The sequence below is a fragment of the Macaca fascicularis genome, chromosome 16, assembly GCF_037993035.2.
Source record: "Macaca fascicularis isolate 582-1 chromosome 16, T2T-MFA8v1.1".
Taxonomy (NCBI): domain Eukaryota; kingdom Metazoa; phylum Chordata; class Mammalia; order Primates; family Cercopithecidae; genus Macaca; species Macaca fascicularis.
The window spans coordinates 42899622-42921586 of NC_088390.1; the positions used below are offsets into that span (position 1 = coordinate 42899622).

General features: G+C 40.4%; 1 protein-coding gene across 16 annotated transcripts in view; it reads right to left on the bottom strand.

Moving 5' to 3' along the window:
• The window catches only part of HEATR6 (HEAT repeat containing 6), a 36421-nt gene extending 16025 nt beyond the window's left edge, over window positions 1–20396 (bottom strand). For 9 of the 16 annotated variants that reach the window (XR_012426422.1, XR_012426424.1, XR_012426423.1 and 6 more), the window contains exons 1-11: window positions 20165–20396; window positions 17575–17682; window positions 15252–15392; window positions 14545–14660; window positions 13598–13712; window positions 11803–11904; window positions 10817–10954; window positions 8557–8855; window positions 7634–7811; window positions 700–906; window positions 221–320 (exon numbers count right to left, since the gene is read on the bottom strand). Coding sequence is in view for 4 of the 16 variants with exons in the window: in XM_045375135.2 (XP_045231070.2) it covers window positions 221–320; window positions 700–906; window positions 7634–7811; window positions 8557–8855; window positions 10817–10954; window positions 11803–11904; window positions 13598–13712; window positions 14545–14660; window positions 15252–15392; window positions 17575–17682; window positions 20165–20383 (1723 nt within the window). In the remaining 12 variants the exon portion in view is untranslated. Of the gene's footprint in view, window positions 1–220; window positions 321–699; window positions 907–7633; window positions 7812–8556; window positions 8856–10816; window positions 10955–11802; window positions 11905–13597; window positions 13713–14544; window positions 14661–15251; window positions 15393–15467; window positions 15666–17574; window positions 17683–20164 lie in introns of all 16 variants that reach the window. The other 7 variants (XR_012426427.1, XR_012426426.1, XR_012426428.1 and 4 more) reach the window with 3 other exon arrangements.
• Between the last annotated feature and the right edge of the window lie 1569 nt (window positions 20397–21965).

The following is a 21965-nucleotide window of genomic DNA, read 5'->3' on the forward strand; positions in this document are numbered from 1 at the left end:
GCATTACACTTTACAATTAATTCTCTAGCTCACTTCCACTGGGACTTGAGGGGTCAATTCTTGCAACAGCTGATACCCCTGAAAAGTTGGGAAGAATAAGCAGAGATCTCTTAAGAGTTGTAAAAATGCTTTGAATATATACATATATCTATATCTATGTATTTTTACTAATAGTCTGTATCTGATATAAAGAAGCCATCAGGTTTAAGACACTACCAACCTTTGTGGCGAATATAAGGCTTTATCTGGTTCCAGACTTTGGTCAGCAGGCTGAGTTTTAGACGATTATAAGGTGCATTTGATACTAAATTTGCAAGGCACTGTAAAACACAAAAAGTAGTTCATCAAAAGGCTTGATTAAACCACAGCATAGAAACAAATTTTGCAGCGTTTAATTAGAAAAGTTTTCACACAACTAAAAATTCGTTCTTTTTTTTTTTTTTTTTAAACTAATACTTGTATTCTCATTGGTACAACTAAAGATAAAGAAGTATTTTTAGCAAATCATTTATTAGGACATACAGAGATACAGAGATTATAGGTAAGATCACACAAGTAGGTACAGACTTCCAAATAGGGTATTTTTAATAAAACTATTACTTAGTTATATTCTTAAGGCAAGTTACTTTTGGGCTATGTAAAACAGTATACAAAATTTAAACAGAGAAGCCCCTCTGGAACCCGCAGTTGGTACATTACCTTAATTATCTGAGTAAGGGTCTGTGAAGATGACTCTGCCACCAAAGCTAACAAAAGACATCTGTGCAACTCTCTAATGCTGGAAGCGATCATTACAGAGAAGGGGGTAAAAGCCCTTCTGTGGTCACTGGTATCTTCAGCAACAGAAAGAAATTGCTTTGAGCCTTCCAAGATGGCAGATAAAACTTGCAGAGCACAGGCACGTGTCTGAAATTTCGGGATGATTCACATTGATTAGCTGAAAATTAGGAGTCAGATTCCCTTCTTCCTATACATGCTTAATGTTCAAAGTATTTACAATCATTTTAATTAGAAGAATAAAGGCAATGGGATTATCTGTTAGTTCCTAAAAACTAGGCCACTTGCATCCCACACCTAAGAAAAGAATCTTTATTTTATTTTTATTTTAGAGACACAGTCTCGCTCTGTCACCTAGGCTGCAGTGCAGTGGTGCAATCATAACCACTGCAGCCCCAAACTCCTGGGCTCCAGCAATCCTCCCACGTCAGCCCCACAAGTAGTTAGGACTACAGGTGTGTGCCACCATACCTGGCTAAAAAAAACTCTAGAAACACATTGCTGTTAGATTTCTTATAGTAAGAAGTAAATCTAAGCTACACCATAGCATAAAAATCTGAAATCCTGAGCATGAGAACAAGGATTAGAGGCCTGCTTTATTCAAGCAGAATGCCAACTGAAAAGTTAGAACTAAACAGCCCACGGGGTAGAAAAAATACATGTGCCTAGAGTCTGTTTCCTATCAAAGTTCCTGAGAACATTATGCCTCATCTTCCACTCTTACGTATGTGTTCAATGTTAACTTAAATAGGACTTTAGGAACTTGGTGTACATACAACTTGGCAGACATCATTAGTGATCCAACTTTTAGAAACAGTCTCAGGTACAGGAAATAACACTGCCTGCAGTGACAGTATTTGACAATTCAAAAAAGGAATACCATTAAGTACAATCTTATGAATGGAAAGGACAAAAAGTACATCTTTGTCATGGACTGCTATATTTGTCAGGAAAGGTGTCACTGGCACCAAGATTTTCTTAATAAGGTTGAAAGATTACTTTCAATTGGTACTCTGACGATTTTGCAGTATTAAAAATCAGAAAGGAAAAGAAAGTCCAACTTTACAAAAACAGGATACAGGTAATAAGCAAAGGACTATTAATACGGAATAATATTGTACTCTCTTTAGCCAGCTCATCCAAAAATGACAATTAACATTTTTAGTCAAAAAATTTAAAAGCAGGGAATCAACATTACAATTCTAGAATCTAACCTAGATAGTTACCCAATATGAAGCATATCTGAGTTTGGAGCAAAAAAGCTTTTCCCAAAAGCCTTCAATTATATTATCTCCAAACAACCAGATGATAAATCACCAGGCAGGCCTTTTATAGACTGGAATCGTAGAAATCTAGACTTACTGCTCTGAAAAGAAATTTGAAGTACAGTAGCATCAGACTTCAGAATGAAGCATAATCCCCTAAGGTGGAAAACTGACAATGTATTAGGAAACTGTGTGTATATGTGTGAAAAAACGAGACATCAAGAGCATGAACACAAGTCAGCTGATCCAAAAAGGACTCAGATCGGGGGCTGGCAAACTTTTCTGTAAAGAGCCAGTGGTACACATTTTATATTTTAGACTCTGCAGGTCAGTTTCCGTCACAACCACCCAACTCTATGATTGTAGCACAGACATGTAAAGGAGTAAATGTGGTTGTATTCCAAAAAGACTTGATTTACAGACAATGAAATCTGAATTCCATATAATTTTCACATGAGATATTATTGTTTTATTTTTAAACCATTTAAAAGTGTAAAAACCGTTCTTAGCTCACAGGCCATACAAAAACAGGTGGTGGGCCAGATTTGCCCTACAGGCCACAGTTGGCCAATCCCTACTAGAGGCTGGTCCGAACTCAACAAGATAGATCTTATGCTAAACCTTCATTTCTTTAGAAGACAAATACAATTCACAATTCCAACAGCTCACAAACTGAATAAAATTAAAAATCGAATGGAAAGAAATGAACTAACATTCCAAAAGTCAAAAATTTTAGCACAATTTTGGCATCTTAAGGGGAAAATCACGACTATCACAGATGCAAACAAATGTCATAGAAATTCGTTATTTTTTTCCACCAAGTTATAAAATCTACATAGAAATTTGATACTACATCATATTGTACTTCTCACAGTTCTGAGTTAATTTCCTTTAAACTCTCATATCTTTGTTGTTATAATTGTTACTTAAGATACTGAATCTAGTATAAGTTTTGCTTTATTTATTCTTTTTTTTTTTTGAGACGGAGTCTCACGCTGTTGCCCAGGCTGGAGTGCAGTGGCGCGATCTCGGCTCACTGCAAGCTCCGCCTCCCGGGTTCCCGCCATTCTCCTGCCTCAGCCTCCTGAGTAGCTGGGACTACAGGCGCCCGCCACCGCGCCCGGCTAATTTTTTGTATTTTTTTTTAGTAGAGACGGGGTTTCACTGTGGTCTCGATCTCCTGACCTTGTGATCCGCCCGCCTCGGCCTCCCAAAGTGCTGGGATTACAGGCTTGAGCCACCGCGCCCGGCCTGTTTATTCTTATATCAATATTTAATATCTTGTTTGCCAGTTCTAATCAGTACTTTCAGCAGAAATTACTAATGTGCAAGTAAATCATAATAGGTGTAGCTCTCCAGGGAGCTCATTTTGTTAAGTTTTTATTGTCCGAATATTTAAAATGATGAATGAAAGGCTTTTCAGTCTTACAAAAGTCAGTGTGCTTGGTTTTACTAGTGTATAGTTTCATCTCCTTGGTCATGAAGGCTTATCTAAAGCTAATAAAACAGAAAAGTACTTTTCCTTTTTTGCTACTTAAGAACGTAGCAGAAATGTTTGCTGAGGCAGCTTAGTCAATCCTAATTTGTTTTCCTCTTTATGTGTGTTTGGTCTCAGAATATTTCTGGAAGGGTGACAAAGAAGTTCCTGCTGGGAGTGGATACCATTGAAGTTTCCATACAGGGTACCTGACTGTTCACATGTTATTTTATTGGATCTAACTTCCAAAGTCAGTTGTCTTTTACGTAAAGGCATTTCAGCATTGTGTCAGGGACTCTGGATTGGGAGTTATCTAAGTGATATGGTCTGGCTGTGTCCCCACCCAAATCTCAACTTGAATAGTATCTCCCAGAATTCTCACGTGTTGTGGGAGGGACTTGTGGGAGGTAACTGAATCATAGGAGCTGGTCTTTCCCCTGCTATTCTCGTGATAGTCTCACAGGATCTGATGGGTTTATCAGGGGTTTCCACTTTTGCTTCTCCCTCATTTTCTCTTGCTGCCACCATGTAAAGAAGTGCCTTTTGCCTCCTGCCATGATTCTGAGGCGTCCCCAGCCATGTGAACCTGTAAGTCCACTTAAACTGCTTTTCCTTCCTAGTCTCGGGTATGTCTTTATCAGAAGCGTGAATACAGATACACTAATTAAAGACTGCCTGTTCTTTGCTAATACACTAAGCAAAGATTGCCTGTTCTGGGCAGGCCATATGAGAGAAAATCTACCATTCCATAACAGTTAACAATTCCAACCTTTTCATTCTCTTTTCTAGTTATACCATCTATTATCTTGATTTCGATTTGTTTTCACTTTTTATAGTAATCTAAAAGAGCAATAAATCATCATCCTAAAATTTGTAAATCAGGATAATTCTCAAGGTACCAAGATAAAGGTTTGCCCTGTAGTTTGGTTCTTAGACAAGTCTTGATGATATTCTCCACAATATGCCTTTATAACACCTATGGAAATCATATAAAAGAAATTATTAAATTAGTCTTGTTCTTTTTATTGATAATTTGTTCTGTCCCTTTTGGAAGCATGTTAAGATGTGCTCTCTGAAGGACATTTCCAACATGGAAACGTGATCATTTCCGAAGTACCACAACACTGCCAAATCCTAATGGACATTTCTAAGTTTTCTTCTCCCCAGTTAACCATTCTAGCATATCATGTTTCAATTTCCTAAAAGTAGCCTCTGTTTATTGTTGGCATTCTGACTGGAAGAGTCTAATCACCTTTCCTTCTGTCCATCGGTCTTTAGAAAATTTCTCAGTACACCAGTTAAAATTGTACTTTCAGCTGAGTATGCCATGGGTCATATCAGACCTGCCATAAAGTCAAAACTAACCACTAAGCACTTCAATGACAAGATAAACTATTGTTGTCTTATTTAATCCTGGCTAAAAGGAACTCCAGCCATCTAACTCTACATGCACAAGGAATACCTGAGATGACCACTTGGCCTGAAATCATGGCAGCTCTTTTAATCTGGTCAATACAGAATGCTGTTCTATTCTAATTACATGATCTGTTATTTTTAATTTTAATGCACATAACTTTCTAGAAGTCTTTATTTTAAAAGCCTGTCCCACTGGGCTGGGTGCGGTGACTCACGCCTATAATCCCAGCACTTCGGGAGGCCGAGGCAGGTAGATCACCTGAGGTCAGGAGTTCCAGACCAGCCTGATCAACATGGAGAAATCCTGTCACTACTAAAACTACAAAATTAGCCAGGCATGGTGGTGCATGCCTGTAGTCCCAGCTACTCGGGAGGCTGAGACAGAATCACTTGAACCCGGGAAGTGGAGGTTGCGTTGAGCCGAGATCCCACCATTGCACTCCAGCCTGGGCAACAAGGGCGAAACTCCATCTCAAAAAAAAAAAAAGGCTGTCCTATGACATCACCTACCACAACACTTCCTTCTAGTATATGTCTTGGTGCACAGTTACTTACACTATGGACAGACTGCAAAGGTATGTTCCAAGCTTTGTTGTAAACAATAATCTCCACACTTTTTTAAACCCTTCCAAGTTAACACTTGATTTAAAAAATCTCTCAAGTACAATCATTTCACTTGCAATTATACTGAACTAATTTAATTTCTTTCATCTTTTAAAATCCTCTTTAAGTAGGACAACTGTTTTTTTTTTTTGTTTTGTTTTGTTTTTTATTTCTCCAGGAGTTCCTTGTGGCTTTTTGTACTGGATCTATGACATCTCCAGAAGGAAGTTCTGTATCTTTTTTCCTCAGCACATTTCTTGCATTCACCAAACTTAAATACCTAGAACAAGTCTAAAAGGTATGTAAATCAAGGAGATGGATAAGACCACTTTGCAATATGTGAAATTTCTCATGGCACTTTAAGTGAAATGTAAACATTTTTAAAAATATGAAGATATAAACGTCAGGAAAATTATTCCAATTCATTTTCATCAGCTATGACCTCATAACCTTTTTTTTTTTTTTTTTTTTGAGGCGGAGTCTCGCTCTGTCACCCAGGCTGGAGTGCAGTGGCCAGATCTCAGCTCACTGCAAGCTCCGCCTCCCGGGTTCACGCCATTCTCCTGCCTCAGCCTCCCGAGTAGCTGGGACTACAGGCGCCTGCCACCTCGCCCGGCTAAGTTTTTGTATTTTTAGTAGAGACGGGGTTTCACTGTGTTAGCCAGGATGGTCTCGATCTTCTGACCTCGTGATCCGCCCGTCTCGGCCTCCCAAAGTGCTGGGATTACAGGCTTGAGCCACCTCGCCCGGCCAACCTCATAACCTTTATGTATTCATGTTCCAAACCCCCACGTCCCGCATCCCCTTGGCTGGGCAGCTGTGATACAGGTGATAAAGCTGGGCTGCTGCTTGCTCCACAGCACCATCTCCTTGGCCACTGCTGGCAGCTCCCCTAGCTGGAGTGTCTTCAAATATATGTTCTCAGTATTTTTAGCAGCTTTTATTTCAATTACTCTAATGGCTTCATTACTGATTTATTTGCCACCACTCATTTTCCATTTTTCTCCCAGGTTCTCATTCACTATTGATTTAGTTAATTTGTAAAATTTCTGCGAGTTTAATTTCCTAGGATAAGGAGTATTTGAAATACCCCACAAGTCATTTTTTTGCGGGGGTATAAAATTGAAGCTAACTTATTTTTCTTTACCCTGTAAAAGCTTCTGATGGGTCATCCAGAAATGTTCTTATATAGTAAGTTACTCAAGGAGATGACTCATATGGAATTCCAACGTATTGTGGGTTACCACCCCTGACCCCTTAATAATCTTTAAAATAGAAAAGGAACAATATGCTGTTGGCCTAATTAAAACTCCTCTCTTTGTGGGTAGTTGGTTACCTGAGGACACCCAGATGCCATTCGGCATGACTTTTTAATATTCACTGTTGTAAACAGCAGGCTATTTTCCTTACTTGGTTAAGTGGCTAAATTCTGGAGAGGAATTAACATATTTAAGCAGAGGCAAATATTTGATCAGCCGTGAGATATCCTGCTATAGGTATCCATGCTTGCCAATCATTTTCTTCTTCTTTTTTAAAAATAAGTTTTTCTCATTAACATATGTAAATATTTATTACACATGATTTGAAAACTGGAAAAGTTACAAGGAAAAAAAACATGTTTGGGATCCTACTGTATATTTAATTCTATATCCTGTGTTTTCACAGAACATTTTGAGCATTTTTCCAAGCCTTATGCATCCTTCATAGCCATTAGGTACCGTAATATTCTACTGAGTTGTTTAAGCCATTTCTGATGTTTTCTTATTATAAATACCACAGCAATCAACATTTCCACAAAACGAAGAGAAGCACAGCTGCTTCAGTGCAGTTCAAGGGAGACACCAAAGTTAGAATTCAGTGTGCTCAGGCTTCAAGCAAGCCCTGGGGCAGAAGTGATGCTACATGATCAGCTTCAACATATTATTCACAAAAGCCCACTTCCTATTTTCCTGTCTGTCCAGTGGTTCTCAAGTCAGAACTTGGGTCAGTGTTACTAAGAGCTATATTCAGATCAGATAGGATAAGGCAGAGAAAACAATAAGGATCTGTACATTTTTTCTTCCTATTATAAAGCTTAGAGTTTAAATTCTCTTACCTTTGGAGAAGGGTCTTTCAACGTAAGAGTCATCAAGGACACTGATTGTGGGCTGCCAAGTTCAGGCGTATCAGGAATAAAGGCCGACCAGTAGCCATAAAGAACTTTTTTTTCTATCGATTTTATAGTAGAAAGAAAACAAACTAAGGCTCCTTGGCGAACTTTGGCTTGGTAAGACCTTTCATACCCAAGAGAAAAAAAAAAAAACATTTAAAAAATCAATTTTTTTTCAAAATGCAAACATGAAACGGTATTTGGTATTTATTTCCACTAATTCAAAAGATACATACAAAAATTAAACATTCTAAATAATTCCTAAAGATGTCAATGTGTTATTAAAATTTTTCTTTCAAAGTACAATCAAAACATGTTAAGACAATTTGTTTCTATAACAAGTTATTAAGGCTGACAATTAAAAAACACAACTGGAGAACAAGAGGACAACATTTTGATATCAGGAAACTAGTGTTCGACACGAAACACTGCCGAGTATCCATCCATCCATTCAACGAGTATTACTGAATGACCTGTGTATGTGCCAGGCATCATGCTGAGGCTGCTAGACATAAACAAAGCCCCAGCCTTGACAAGCCAGGCAGCGAGGGACAGTTAAGGAGATAACCATAATATGTCACGAATAACACTAAGGCAGAAAAGGCTTCCCGGGGAAAATGATTTCAGAGCCTATATCAAAGATGAGTAGTGGTTCGCAAGATGAAAAGGCAAAAAAGAATATTCTAAGGAGAGGAATGACATGTGCAATGGCAGATCAAGACAGCAAGTCATGTTCTGAATAACACCATGCCCCCAGAAATCAGGCTCTTCAAGTTAAATCACATGCAGCAGTCAAGTTTTTCAGGAAAGTTATACACTTACATGCAACTTAGAATACAACATATAAAAATGTAACAAAATACTACTACCTCATTTTACTCTGCATGCCTCCTTCAGCATCAGAATAGTCTGACTCACTACTGCTGACCCTTTTCCAACTGGAAGAACTGAAGGGTGAGGAGACTCCATCTTTTCCTGCAGCTCCACTTCCATCTAAAGGCAAACTCTGGACACCCAGGGAGGAGGGAGACCAAGTGTTCCCTTCATGCAGGTTCACTCTGCCTGTGCCAGTGACTGAGGCTGCCTCTATTTCACCACTGGATTCCTTTTCCTCCTCCTCTCCTTGCTGGATTTTCTTTGGTTTAACTTTGGATTTTTTCTTTTTATTCTGATTTTAGGAGCAAACGAAGACATACATAATAGCTACTTCAGAATGGCTTTTCACTGAATCATTACTTCTTCATGTTAAAGTGACTAAATATGTCCCCAACATGTAGTTTAAAGAAAGAAGAAAAGAGAAAAGAAAAAAGTCCCTAGGCAACAGGCACGATGCTAAGTGCTGACTGTCTACTATTAGAAAGAAGGAATGAAATACATGAGACACAGTAAAACACGTGGCCTGGGTTTAAATTGTACCTCTCTGACATGAGGCAAATCATTTAGCCTCTCTTGAGCTTGACCTTGCTTATCTGTAAGTATGCAGCTAATACCACCTACCTTGCACCGGTGTTGGGAAAGTACTCAGCCTTCTCAATTGGAATTTCTCAAGAGCATTAAAGCCTATAGAAAATGACTTGAGTGTCTATTTTATCAGTTCTCCAAGTAAGATACATAGCTAGTATCACTACATGCCTGCATAGAAGAGATGGTAGTCCATTACATACAATGCACATTTCAGGGCCTTGGGTCTCTGTAGAAGTAGATACTAAGTAGAAGCCAGTTTCTTTCTTTCTTTCTCCCTGTTACTCTCTTTCTGATATCCAAGTATATCTGGAATCTGGGTCTTCCTCCACGTTCTCAAAGTCTGTGGCCTTGGGGAAGGAAGCTCCCATTACTTCTATCTTGGACTACTTATTGTGGCCCCAGACCCATACTTTTTTATTTGCTACCACAGTGATTTTTCTAAGACGCAAATCTGATAATGTCATTCCCCTATACAAGATTCTTTAATGAATCTCTATTGCCTACGAGATAAAAACCCAAACTCCTCAGCCTCCTGTACAAGAATCTCATCATTCAGCCTCTGCTACACAATGGCTCCACTCTTTCTCTGCCGCACTGAAACTCTAGTCCTGCTAGTTAACAAATGGGCAATGTATACTTTCATTCTCTATGTCTATGCGCCTTTCATTTTATCAGCATGAAACACTCATTCCTCCTTGTCAGTACTGCTACTCACTCTGAAATCTCTGTTTAGCTACCACACCTTTAAAAAGCCTCCTCCTCTTCCTCCATTTAGACTGGGTGCCCTCCATGTGCTCCCAGAGTACTCTGTGAATATTCTAACGAGAGAAACAATAATATTGCATTGTAGTTGTCTATTTATCCATCTTTGCCTTCTCCCTCAAACTCCTAAAAGCAGCCAGTCTATATACTTAGTGCTTAGCACAGTGTCTGGAATACAGCAGACGTTGGGTAAATGCTGAGTGAGTGAATGAGTGAAATAATTTCTAATAAGAAGCATTTTGATCAGGTATGACATTTCTGGAAGTGAATCCTTGGCCATACATCTGTATGCTCCAAGTTCTCCAACCTAAGCATGAGGCAGATGGCAGCTATCTGGAAAGGCTGGGAAATCAGGTGAATGTAAGGTGTGGAGATGGCGTGCTGACTGGTAGGTGGGCTTCTAACAATCTAGAGAGGGGCTGGCAAATTATAGCCCAAAAGCCAAATCCAGCCCAACACTCAGCCTGCTTCTGCAAATAAAGTTTTAGTGAAACAGTCATGCCCATTCATTTACATAGTGTCTATGGCTGCTTTTGCTCTGTTACAATGGAGTTGGCAGTTATGACAGAGACCTAAAGTATTTACTAGCCTTGTAGAGAAAGTTTAGAAAACATTTGTTGACTCCTGGTCTTGAGCATCATGGGGATGAGAATGCTTGGTTTGGGGTATAAAGTGGATGCTCATTTTTATAGCTGTCACACTGACTATACCTCTAAGAAGTATAAGATGCTTAACTGGTACTTTGAGCATCAGATGAATTTAAAGTTACTATGCTAACAACCCTAAACTGAAATAAAATTCAAGGTAGGTTTTTAGGGTAGTAGTGATGCAAATCACAGAAAACACACATAGCAATCTATTAAAAATAAGCCACAACTTAAATCAAAATAAACATAAATGTACCAAAGTTGGTCGAGAAGCACTGGATTCTGATTGCTGTGGTTTGATAGGTGTTCGCCCATCATACTGAGGAAGCGGAGTTGGGTACAACACCGTGGGCATCTCTATGTTTAGTCCGGGGAGTCCGTGAAACATGAACTTCTAATAATGATGAATCAAGGACACACACACACACACACATACACAAAACCAAAAAAACCATTAATCATAAAACAGAGCTATTTACCAGGTCTGGATCAGAACACTCACAGATTAATGTTCAAAAGCCTACTAAGGAAATATAAATGAGACAGAAAATAGATACCTTGAAGGCATAGGGCTTAAAGAAGAGCTTTTATCTGGCCTCCAGCTGGATCTGGTTTGGTCAGATCAAATCAGGTCTGCTTTTAGTTTCCTCATTTATTCTTAAATTTATCCAACTACTTTATCTGTCTATAATTTTTTTAAACCAATTCATCATTTTTTTTTTTTTACCTATCTCTACCTATAGCTGTTTCTCTATTTGATGTGGGAGCAAGAGAATGCTCCAAGGAAAGAATTACTTCTTATTTTGCTGGCTGAAGAAGCTGGGTCCCCGGAGATGCTGGCCTGACTTTCCGACTGACTGGCACGCTCGGAAGCTGCCCACTGACACACGTCTTGGTTGGCCTGCCTACTACTTGGAGGAGAAAGTCAAGGAGAAGCACTGGCTCTTCTTGCAAGTACAAACAGGTACAACATAATCTATAATTAAATTTTCTACAGGTCATACCCCCCTACCTATTCCCTTCCTAAGATTCAGAGATAATTTTAAAATGTTGATGCATGTATTAAATGGAGATTTACTATTTTCTGTTCTTAAGTGTCTTTGAATATGAACATTTTTGTCTACTTTCTCAAAATATATGTAAGAACTTTTAATACCTCAAAGTTAGCCTTAGAATCAGGATGTAAAGTGGTCCTTGTACCATGGGTTGAAACAGGAAAGATCATATGAAGACTTGCCTTACCTTTAGCACAGCTAAAAGTGCTCCAAGTTCATCAGTCTGCGTTAGTTTCATTCTCCCACCATTTAGAAGTGACTGTATACCTTTTAATGCATTTTGCAGTAACTAGGGGGAAAAGGGAGACCCAGTTAGAAGGCAAAATAAAATCTGGTTGTCCAGGAATCAACTTACTAGCACCACTTAGGAAGGAAGAGAGACAGTCCCTGGATAATGAAAAAAACCTTTAGACACACACATATACACACAGAGCAGAGACGAAGATCCAAGGAGACCTGATAAACTACCATGAATTCTTTTCTAGAAGAAAAGAATAATGAAGTGGTCTTATTGTACATGTTTATAAACCCATACGTACAAATGGTGAGTAAGAAAAAAGAGAGAAGATGTTTAGCAAGAAAAATGTGATAAGGGATAAAAGAGAGATAGCACAGATCAGAATTGGGGAAGCTCTGTAACATGGCAAACCCAGCCCTCTTAAAGGCAAGGGGACGTATGTGGGAACAGGTGATAAATTATAAAAACTTGGTTTCTGGAGGGCAATTCTGACCAAGATTGATTTATTGACTCAGTAATCTCATTTCTAGAACTCTGTCCTTAAGAAATACTTCCTACGTTGGGATGATGTGAACTGTAGTCTTGTTTGAAATAGTGGGAAAATTTTAAAAACTTCAGTTATGATGATTATGATAATAATTATAAAAGAAGCTAACCCTCTACTAAATGTAAAACTCAACAACAAGAACAGCAGACCCTTTGAATGCTTTATTTCATCTACTTCTCTTAAGAACCCCACAACGTGGTTATATCAGTCCCTTTTCAGGGAGGAACATGGAGGCTCCAAGAAGTTAACTAATTTGTCCAAGGTCTTCCAGCCATAGCAGTTAGAAAGTATGAGGTATATTAACAGGAACCAAATAGATGTCCCAGAGATATTAAGTTTTAACAAAACAAGAAAGTTACAAAAGAGCATGTTAAATATGACCCCATTTAAAGTTGTAAATATGCTCATTTACATATATTAAAAAAAACTGAGAGCACACAGCACAAATTGTCTTCAGTGGCTATATCTGAGCAGGAGACTAGAAGGAACTTTATCTTAGATACATAACATTTGAAATGTGTTACTCTAAAAGATGTTAACAAATGTCATTTGCATATTTTTAAAAAAGAAATAAAATACTGCAGATATATTTGCTGAAATCTCTCTCTTTTTTTTGAGACGGAGTCCCACTCTGTCGCCCAGGCTGGAGTGCAGTGGCTGGATCTCAGCTCACTGCAAGCTCCGCCTCCCGGTTCACACCATTCTCCTGCCTCAGCCTCCCGAGTAGCTGGGACCACAGGCGCCCGCCACCATACCTGGCTAATTTATTGTATTTTTAGTAGAGACAGGGTTTCACCATGTTAGCCAGGATGGTCTCGATCTCCTGACCTCATGATCCACCCATCTCGGCCTCCCAAAGTGCTGGGATTACAGGCTTGAGCCACCGCGCCCGGCCGAAATCTCTCTTCACTTCCATCTTAAAGATAGTCACTAGCCTGCAACTGTTGCTTTTATACTCAGAAGGAAAAAGAATAGTTTCCTCTAAAAAGCTAGAATTGTAAAATGTAGCAAATAAAAAGCTTCTTATAATTTAAACCGAAACGGTATGATTTTAGTCTTTTTAGGTTACAAACATTTCATATATGTGTATTGCTCTAGACAAAGCTAATAGTGCAAATTAAACTCATTAGTAACACTTTTCCAATCTGCTGCTAGACATATCCACGACATTCACTAGAGCAATGATAGTCCACTTACCATGCAAAATGTGATATCATCCATATCAGATGATTTTGGAGATTGTAAAATAGTCAGGAAAGCTTGGAAACAGATATTTTGGTAGGGTTCCTCCAAATATGGCTGTCCGGGCACACTAAATGCGTATAGAGAAAACAACTCAAACTCAGTCTCTTTTGAAATGAGGCTTGCAAAAGACTAATTAAAAATAGCAGTAATATGGACTATTAGAGTTGGAATATACCCTTGAATGCAACTATGCTATGAAAAGTTATTATTTTGGTTAATTAGTTACTGCTGGGGGACAGGCACAGGGCTAGAATGAGTAAGAGGAAGGGTGGATTCCATAAGGAAAGGTTACAGAATTTTGTGGCAGAAAAAGTATGGAGAAAGAAAAATCTTGTTTTAGTTCTGCTGTTCAGTCCCAAGAGGGAAATAATCCAGACAGGTCCTGTCAAGCTAGAATCACACATCTGTGCCTGCCTTCCTACTCACTGGACAGCACTGTGGCATGCAGAGACGAGTTCACATTTGTGCTGCTCGTTTCCAATTGCCTACTGTGAGAATCTAGGGGGAGCAGCTGGGACTGTTTCTGTCTTCTTCAAAGAAAAGAAATTGCCCTTTACAGATACATCTCGCCAGCACTGAAATTTGCATGAATATATCCTTCTAAAAACTTAATATCCTTAGAAGTTATACCAATAGAAAACAAAATTTTGACATACTGCACATTATGTCACTATTACCACATTTTAGGAATATGGTCCTAGTCTATTTTTTCCTTCTTTACAAGCAATATTAAAATTAACAAACAACATAAGATGATTTTATTAGTAAAGTACATGGGAAATGCAAGGTTAGCTATTTGTCTAAGTCGGCCCCGGCTACAGGCAGAGGGAACTACCTACAAAAGGCCCAACAGAGGAACTATCTTATGATTGTTGAGAAACCTGACTGGAGCCACATACCTGAGACATAAGTTTGCCATACAATGTACTGCAGCTCTCCTGACTTCAGGATCAGACTGAGCCAAGTCACTCAACTTCATTAAGAGTCCGGTCTTGCCTAGTAGCTCTGGGAGGTACTAAGACAAGTAAGAGTCAACATAGGTCAAAGAAAAGCTTCTAGGAAAATATTATGTTTTACACAGATTTCCTTCCTTCCTTCCCTCCCTCCCTCCCTCCCCCTCTCCCTCCCCCTCCCTCCCTCCCTCCCTCCCTTCCTTTTTCTTTCTTTTTCTTTCCTTCTCTTTCTTTTTTCTCTCTCTTTCTCTCTCTCTCTTTTTTTTTTTTTTAACTAAATGGCAGTTAAGCACCAAAAGACTAGCTGTTAGATAAATGTCTCAGATGGATATGCAAAGATATGCCAAAAAGCATCAATAAGGATCATTACTCCCAGCCTAGGAAGCAGCTGATGCTCTTTAGTGTGGCCGAATGGCTGATGGGTAATGATAATATTAAGAATAATGGTTACTATTTACCGAGGGCCATGAACTTGACAAGTATTGTCTCACTTCATCCTCAGAGTAACAATTTTATACATGAGGAAACAAGGCCCAGAGTGGTTAAGTAAGAATTGCTAGAGATTAGTAGCAAGATAGAAACCTGAACACAGTGTTGGCACCAGAGCCTGTGCTCCTGGCCTTTCAAAGGAAGGATAAAGCACTTTAAACTACCTTTTGACATTTTGAGCCATTGCAGTATACCAGAGCTGCCAGGGCTTGAAGAATTTCCATGTGTGTCCAGGAACTACACTGATGAATAGCCGAAATAGTGTACGCCAACAGGAAATCCAAGTGCTGTTCATCCACAATTACCTAACACAACAGGAAAAGATATATTCTGATCTAAATTTTAAAAGATATTATGCTTTTATGGACATGTATGCTCACCTGAATCAAGCTGTATAAAAGACAGAGTGTGTGTCTGTCATTTATGTGTCAAAAGGATCACCTCTAAAGGGCCTGAAAGTTTGATCAACGTAGGGGCCTTCTCCCCGCCCTAAGGTCTTGCTCACTTCTTCCTCTTTAGTAAAGTAGAACTTGATAAAGTCCTTGTAACTTTTCCTTGAACTAACCAGACATTGGCAGCTGTGAATACACAGATATGAGTATTTCAATGCACTGAAATTTAATTAAACTGCCTTATACATAATACACTCAACGAATACACAGTGAACCAATATAACTGCTAAACACCTACTGCATCTCTAACATGACCTGGGGAATACCCCCTGAAGACAAGGCATATCCCTGCTGTCACGGAGCTGATCATCTTGTTGGGACAGACCAGACTAATCCAAGTGTCAATTCATGGACAGTTGAGACTGTCACCAAATGCTGGAAAGCTGGTAAAGGGTGATAGGTGCCACAGGTGTTCAGGAACATCTCTAATTGCCAGTGTTACAAAGACGATACACCTGAGAATAGTAAACATACAGGAGCTACCCCATGTTAGTTTCAACGATTCTAAACTGAAAACAGCCTTACTCCATGCAGCAGAGTTGGTTGGTTACCGACCAGCATTCATTTCTTCCTTCCCTGCTGGCAGAGTACTAATTTAATTTGGAAGTCCACCTCTCCCACATGAGACCTAAGGGTAAACGCTAATTAGTTTAAGAGAGTGGGGCAACCTGGGGCAACCTTAACCCCCAAGAAACATTTGGCAATGCCTATATACATTTTTGACTGCCACAATTGGAGAGCTGCTACTGGCGTCTAGTGGGCAGAGGCCAAGGATGCTGCTAAACATTCCACAATGTGCAAGACAGCCCCTAAAACAATGATATATGGGCCAAAATATCAATAGTGCTGAGGCTGAGAAACCCTGATGTAGGCTAATTGTTGCTGCACATTCTAAGCATCGAGGGAGCTTAAGCCCTCCTCCAAGTGATTCTAATGTGTAGTGAAGGCTGAAACTACTGGCTGGAGCTATTAGTCTCTCCAGCAAGATACTGGGGAGTCTAGTAGAGAGTTTATGGGACACATTTCCTTACTCTTAAGTACAAGAGACACAATATAAAATACAGTTATTTAGCTTCTGCTGAACATTAATCATTTCTTTGGCAGGGGATGTCCAGAATTGGCATAGCCATCTTATCACTGTGAGAGATGCTAGCTGAGGGTAACCCACATGCTGAGGATGGTGAAGGGAAAGATGAGCCTCTTATTATTAAGGGGCTACAGATGCCTCCCTTGGGACTTGGGACATGGAGTGATTCCTTTTTATTTTTTTAAAAGTTGTGTAGTGACTCTGGGATGGCTTTTCTGCTTCTTGCAGCCAAAAGCATCCTAATTCACATAATGCTAGTTGATATATTTTGTGCTCTTAAATATATGCACATACTCATGTGGTAACAGTCTTAAATAAATAACTGGGCTCTTTTTATCCTTCTGTCCCCTTGGTCCCAAGCTACTTCTTATATTTTAGAAGCATCAAAAGTAGACCACAAAAATGGTAGCTTCAGGAAAGGGGAAAAATATTGGTGGGAAAGAGGTAGGGGGTTATTTCAATTTATTCTTAGATATATTTTGTTCAAATATATCTTCCATAAGAAATTATAAATTAGCCAGGTGTGGTGGTGGGCACCTGTAGTCCCAGCTACTTAGGAGGCTGAGGCAGGAGAATGGCGTGAACCCAGGAGGTGGAGCTTGCAGTGAGCCAAGATAGCGCCACTGCACTCCAGCCTGGGCAACAGTGTGAGACTCTGTTTCAAAAAAAAAAAAAGAAATTATAAGGTTGGGGGGCCTGAATTATACTGGTTAACTGAACCAAACAGAAAGGCATACTTCTAATAGACAAACTACTAGAATTCTACAGAATAATTTTTTTTTTGGATCAGTTATATTTGCTTTAAAAGTATTCTTATTAAGGCATTTGCTTTTCCTATAGCATCTCAAAAAACAATCTATCATACCTACTACAGATGTAGTATTTCAAATGTATCTGCTTAGTCTCAAAAGTTCATGATCTGAATTCTAGAGTTACACACATGATTACCTGTAATCTGTTAAGTAAATGGTGGATAAGCTGGGACACTTTGCTGACAAGATGATTCTGGTTAAGAGGTACCAGTCGGCAAGCCTGGACAAGAAGAGCGCTGACGTCCTACCAAAAAAAAGAAAACAAAGAAGAAGTAAAATACTTATTAGTCAAGTGAAGATCCTCAAAACACAGCCAAATGGGAAAACAAAAGTAAATATTCACATTCAAATGGGGAAAGAAAATGTGAGGCAGGAAGGAAAAAAATGAAGTGACAGCACAAAAATACGACGTGCTAAAAAAGAAGGAAAAAGTCAGGCACAGTGGCTCACACCTAATCCCAGTTCCTTGGTAGGTCAAAGCGGGAGGACTGCTTGAGCCCAGGAGTCCAAGACCAGCTTGGGCAACATAGTGAGACTCCATCTCTACAGAAAAAACTTAAAAAAAAAAAATTATCTGGAAATGGTGGTGTGTAGTCCTAGCTTCTTGGGAGGCTGAGGTGGGAGGACAGCTTGAGCCCAGGAGTTCAAGATCACAGTGAGCTATGATCTTGCTGCTGCGCTCTAGTCTGGATGACAGAGTGAGACCTTGTCTCTTAAAAGAAAAAAGAAAAAAAAAAAAGAAAAGAATCAACATGGTTTTGGTCAGGCTGAAGACTCTACTCTCTATATATGTAGAGACAATATAATTAAACAACCAAAGAAAGGCTTCTAGGGCGTAAAAGCACAAACTGCAAGTTAAAAATACCAAAAGGTAAGTGAACCAGATTTTCAATGTCATTGGGAAAAATCAGACCTAACACTTCTATGGATTTTATGCATAATTAGGGAATTCGTAAAAAAAAAAGAAGAGGGACCTATTTGCAAGTCACACTTTTCATTCATCCATCGATGTTTACAGAATGACAAGGTTCCGAGCACCCACAATGTGCCATAGTGTGCTAGGTCCTTGGGCTCCAAAGGTAAAAACAAACATGTTCCCGAACCTCAAAGAGCTCATAAACTAGTGACAGAAAGAAACACAACAAATAATTAAAATAAGGTGAATAAAGTGCTGAAAGAATAAAGTACAAACTCTGTCCAGAAACAGTAATTAGGGAGGCCTTGTGGAGGTGATTGTAAAGCAGAACCTGGAATGATTTGAAGGATGAGGAGAAATTTGCCAGATAGGGCATCAAAAAACACTGCAAGCAAAGTGGTCAGAGTATGCAAAAACCTGGAGGTGTGAAACACCAGCAGGTGCCTGAAGAACAGCAAGTTTTAAATGACTGCACACAGGAACAAAAGGAGTAACAGGAGAGAATGGAAAGGTATGAAGTTTTGTTGCAAAAGTATCAAATTATACAAATACAGCAAAAGTCCCCGACTACTGCCTTAATCTCACTCTGCTTCCTAATGACATACACTATTATTCTGTTGTCAATTCTTTCAGACCTTTTACTTTGCATACATAAACACACATATTTTAAAATCCCTCCTCCAGCTTCATACAGATCTCATTCTGTATGAATTGTTCTGCAACTTGCTTCAACCATTTACCGATACGTATTGAAGACTTTTCCAAAGCAGATTTTAAATTTTATGATCAAATTTTTTTCCTCCTAAAGAAAAGATCATTCTAGCATCAGAGGAATGACTGGCTTGGAGAGGAGCTAGACAGGAGGCAGGAGATCAGTTAGAAGAGACCAGTGGAACAGTCCAGGCATAAGACGCCTTGCCTGAGGTCTAAGGCACTCGCTATGGGAACAGACAGGAGGGGATGAACTGAGAAATATATATGAGACACATTCTGAAATATCTGAATTGGACAGGATCTGGGATGAAGGAGGGAAGAAACAGTGTTTGTGTCTTGTGTGACTTGGTGGATGGTGCATGTGTGTTGGAAGGTGGGATGGGTTGGGGACGGGAATGTGAGTTTGGAGCTGATGAATTTCATCTTTAGGAACTGTCTAGTTTGAAATGCTTGTGCAAGCAGGCAACTTGCACCACTTCCCTCTTTCCTACGTAGGGCCAGAAGGCCATGGTGTCAACAGTTCAGAGAATTCATTAATTTAAGGCCTTATGTGTGTAAGATTACTCAAAAAGACGGCAGAGGGGAGGAGCCAGTATGTAGGAACACAAAACGTAGGGGCTTTGTGGCAAAGTTTTGTATACTGTATTTTTATGAGCTTCAGTATTTTCATCAGCAAAAAAAGACCTAATACTACTCAAGTTGTAAGATTCCCACGTGGTCCGTGTACCATGTACGCAATAAACAGTACTAATGCATTTTGTCAACAAAGTGTTCTGGGTGCATAGAGAGGAAGTGAAGGAGGGTGCGGACAGATGGAAAGGTGGTATCAGAGAAGAAACCCGAGGCATTATCAGAGCAGGAGTCGTCAAGTTGGGTTTTGAATGAGTCGAGCGTGCCAAGCACTGCAGGGTCTTCCAAATGGAGAACTAAGAATATGCCAAGGTAGGAGGGGGCACGCCAGCCTGAAACTAAATTATCAGGCGCGAGAGTAGGAACAGCAGGGAAAGGCAGCCGGAGGCCACCAGCTGGGTTCCCGGAGGGGTGGGGCTGGGGCCAGCAGGCGCCGCACCAGCTCTCTCCCGGGCGCGCCGCCTACCTCCGGAGCCACGCCACTGCCCTCGCTGTAGTTCTCGGAGATGAGCTGATCGAAGAGCAGGTGGATCTCGGTGCGGGCGGAGCTGCTGTCATCCGGGCGAAGGGCGCAGAGCCTGGCAGACAAGCGGCGAAACGCATTGCCTCGCTCAGGGATTGCTTCCCGCGGTGCCTCCCGCGGCTGCTCGGAAGGCAAGGAGCCCGCAACTTGCACAGCAGCCATCTTTTCTACGTGTGGGGGAGGGGGGAGGTCCCAGGGAAATACTTCCGGGGCATCCTCCCACTCCGCGCGCTATTTCCGGAAGTACTTTTTTTGGACCGGACTGGGACTCAGAGGGGTTTCCGTGACTGCGGGACGACTCCGACTAGTACCCTACAAATGCTTGTCAGAAATTGGCTTGGAGGCTGGGCGCGGTGGCCCACGCCTGTAATCCCAGCACTTTGGGAGGCCGAGGCGGGCGGATCACGAGCTCAGGAGATGGAGACCGTCCTGGCTAACACGTTGAAACCTCGTCTGTACTAAAAATACAAAAAAAAAAAAAAAATTAGCCAGGCGTGGTGGCGGGCGCCTGTAGTCTCATCTGCTCGGGAGGCTGAGGGAGGCGGAGCTTGCAGTGAGCCAATATCGCGCCTCTGCACTCCAGCCTGGGCGACAGAGCGAGACTCCGTCTCAAAAAAGAGAGAGAGAGGAGAGAAAAGAGAGGAAATTGGCTACAGAAAGAATTGACTTGGAGATTTTTCGCTGGCCACTCCTTCTTGAGCCCTGACTGAAAAGTGAGTTCTCAATTTGTGCTTCCAGAAAGTTTGCCCTCCCAGAATTTGTTCCTGGACAGGGCTGAAGGTACTCTATTAAGTACTAGAGTTTCAGATTCGGGCTGGAGTTGGAGAGGTTATGCTATGGATGGCAGTAGCAGAAACTGCTAGTTCTAAGACACCCTTCTACTCTTCTAAAATCTTGCCCCAGGCACAAAACCACCCGGAATAAAGGCAACATTCCCCAGCATTCCTTGCAGTTGGCTGTGGCTATGTGATTACAATCTGGCCAGTGGAATATAGGGCAGCTTTCCCTACTTAAGTGACAGCTGGCTGCACTCTTGGTTCCTTTTTCTCCCCTTTTCCCAGTGTGAATCCTGTCATAGATCATGAGGCACCTCGCCCCACTAGAAGAGTAATTTTGGAGTTCAACTGAATCATGTAAAACATAATCTGCCCAAGGGTGACCGGGTTGAGTTGAGACACCCCAAGATTTTTTGAAGTCGAGAAGCTGGAGAATACAATGGCCATTTAAAAACCTGTGATCAGTTTTCAGTCATCCAGGAAGTGGAGGCTTGGCTTTCACAGTTGGGCAGATTGGGAAAACCGTCTCTAGGGCCTTTGAGTTATGCAAATATAAAGCAAAACCTCACCCTTGGCCCTTAGGGAAAGCCTTGAAGTCACCTGAATGTATATTTTATCCTGAGAATAAAACATTTCTGTTCAGGAATGAAAACTGGGGGTATACTTTAGCAGAGGTAGTTTTCTGAAGACTTTGGGCTTGGAGAGAAATGTTAATTTTTTTGTTTGGATTTAGATTCCATTGTGCTGGTATATTATTTCTTATTCCTGGTCTGTGTCCATATGTGCATGGTATATGTGCATGTATGTGTGTGTATTCGTGTAAAGAAATGTATTCAAGCATTTGTTCAGAGAAGATCAGGAGCTGAAACCTAGTCGTTGGATATTTTAATCTGGGTTCCCTGAAATCAGAGCCTCAGACGACGTTGATGGGTGAGTGGTTTATCCAGGAATGAACAAGGAAGGAAGGA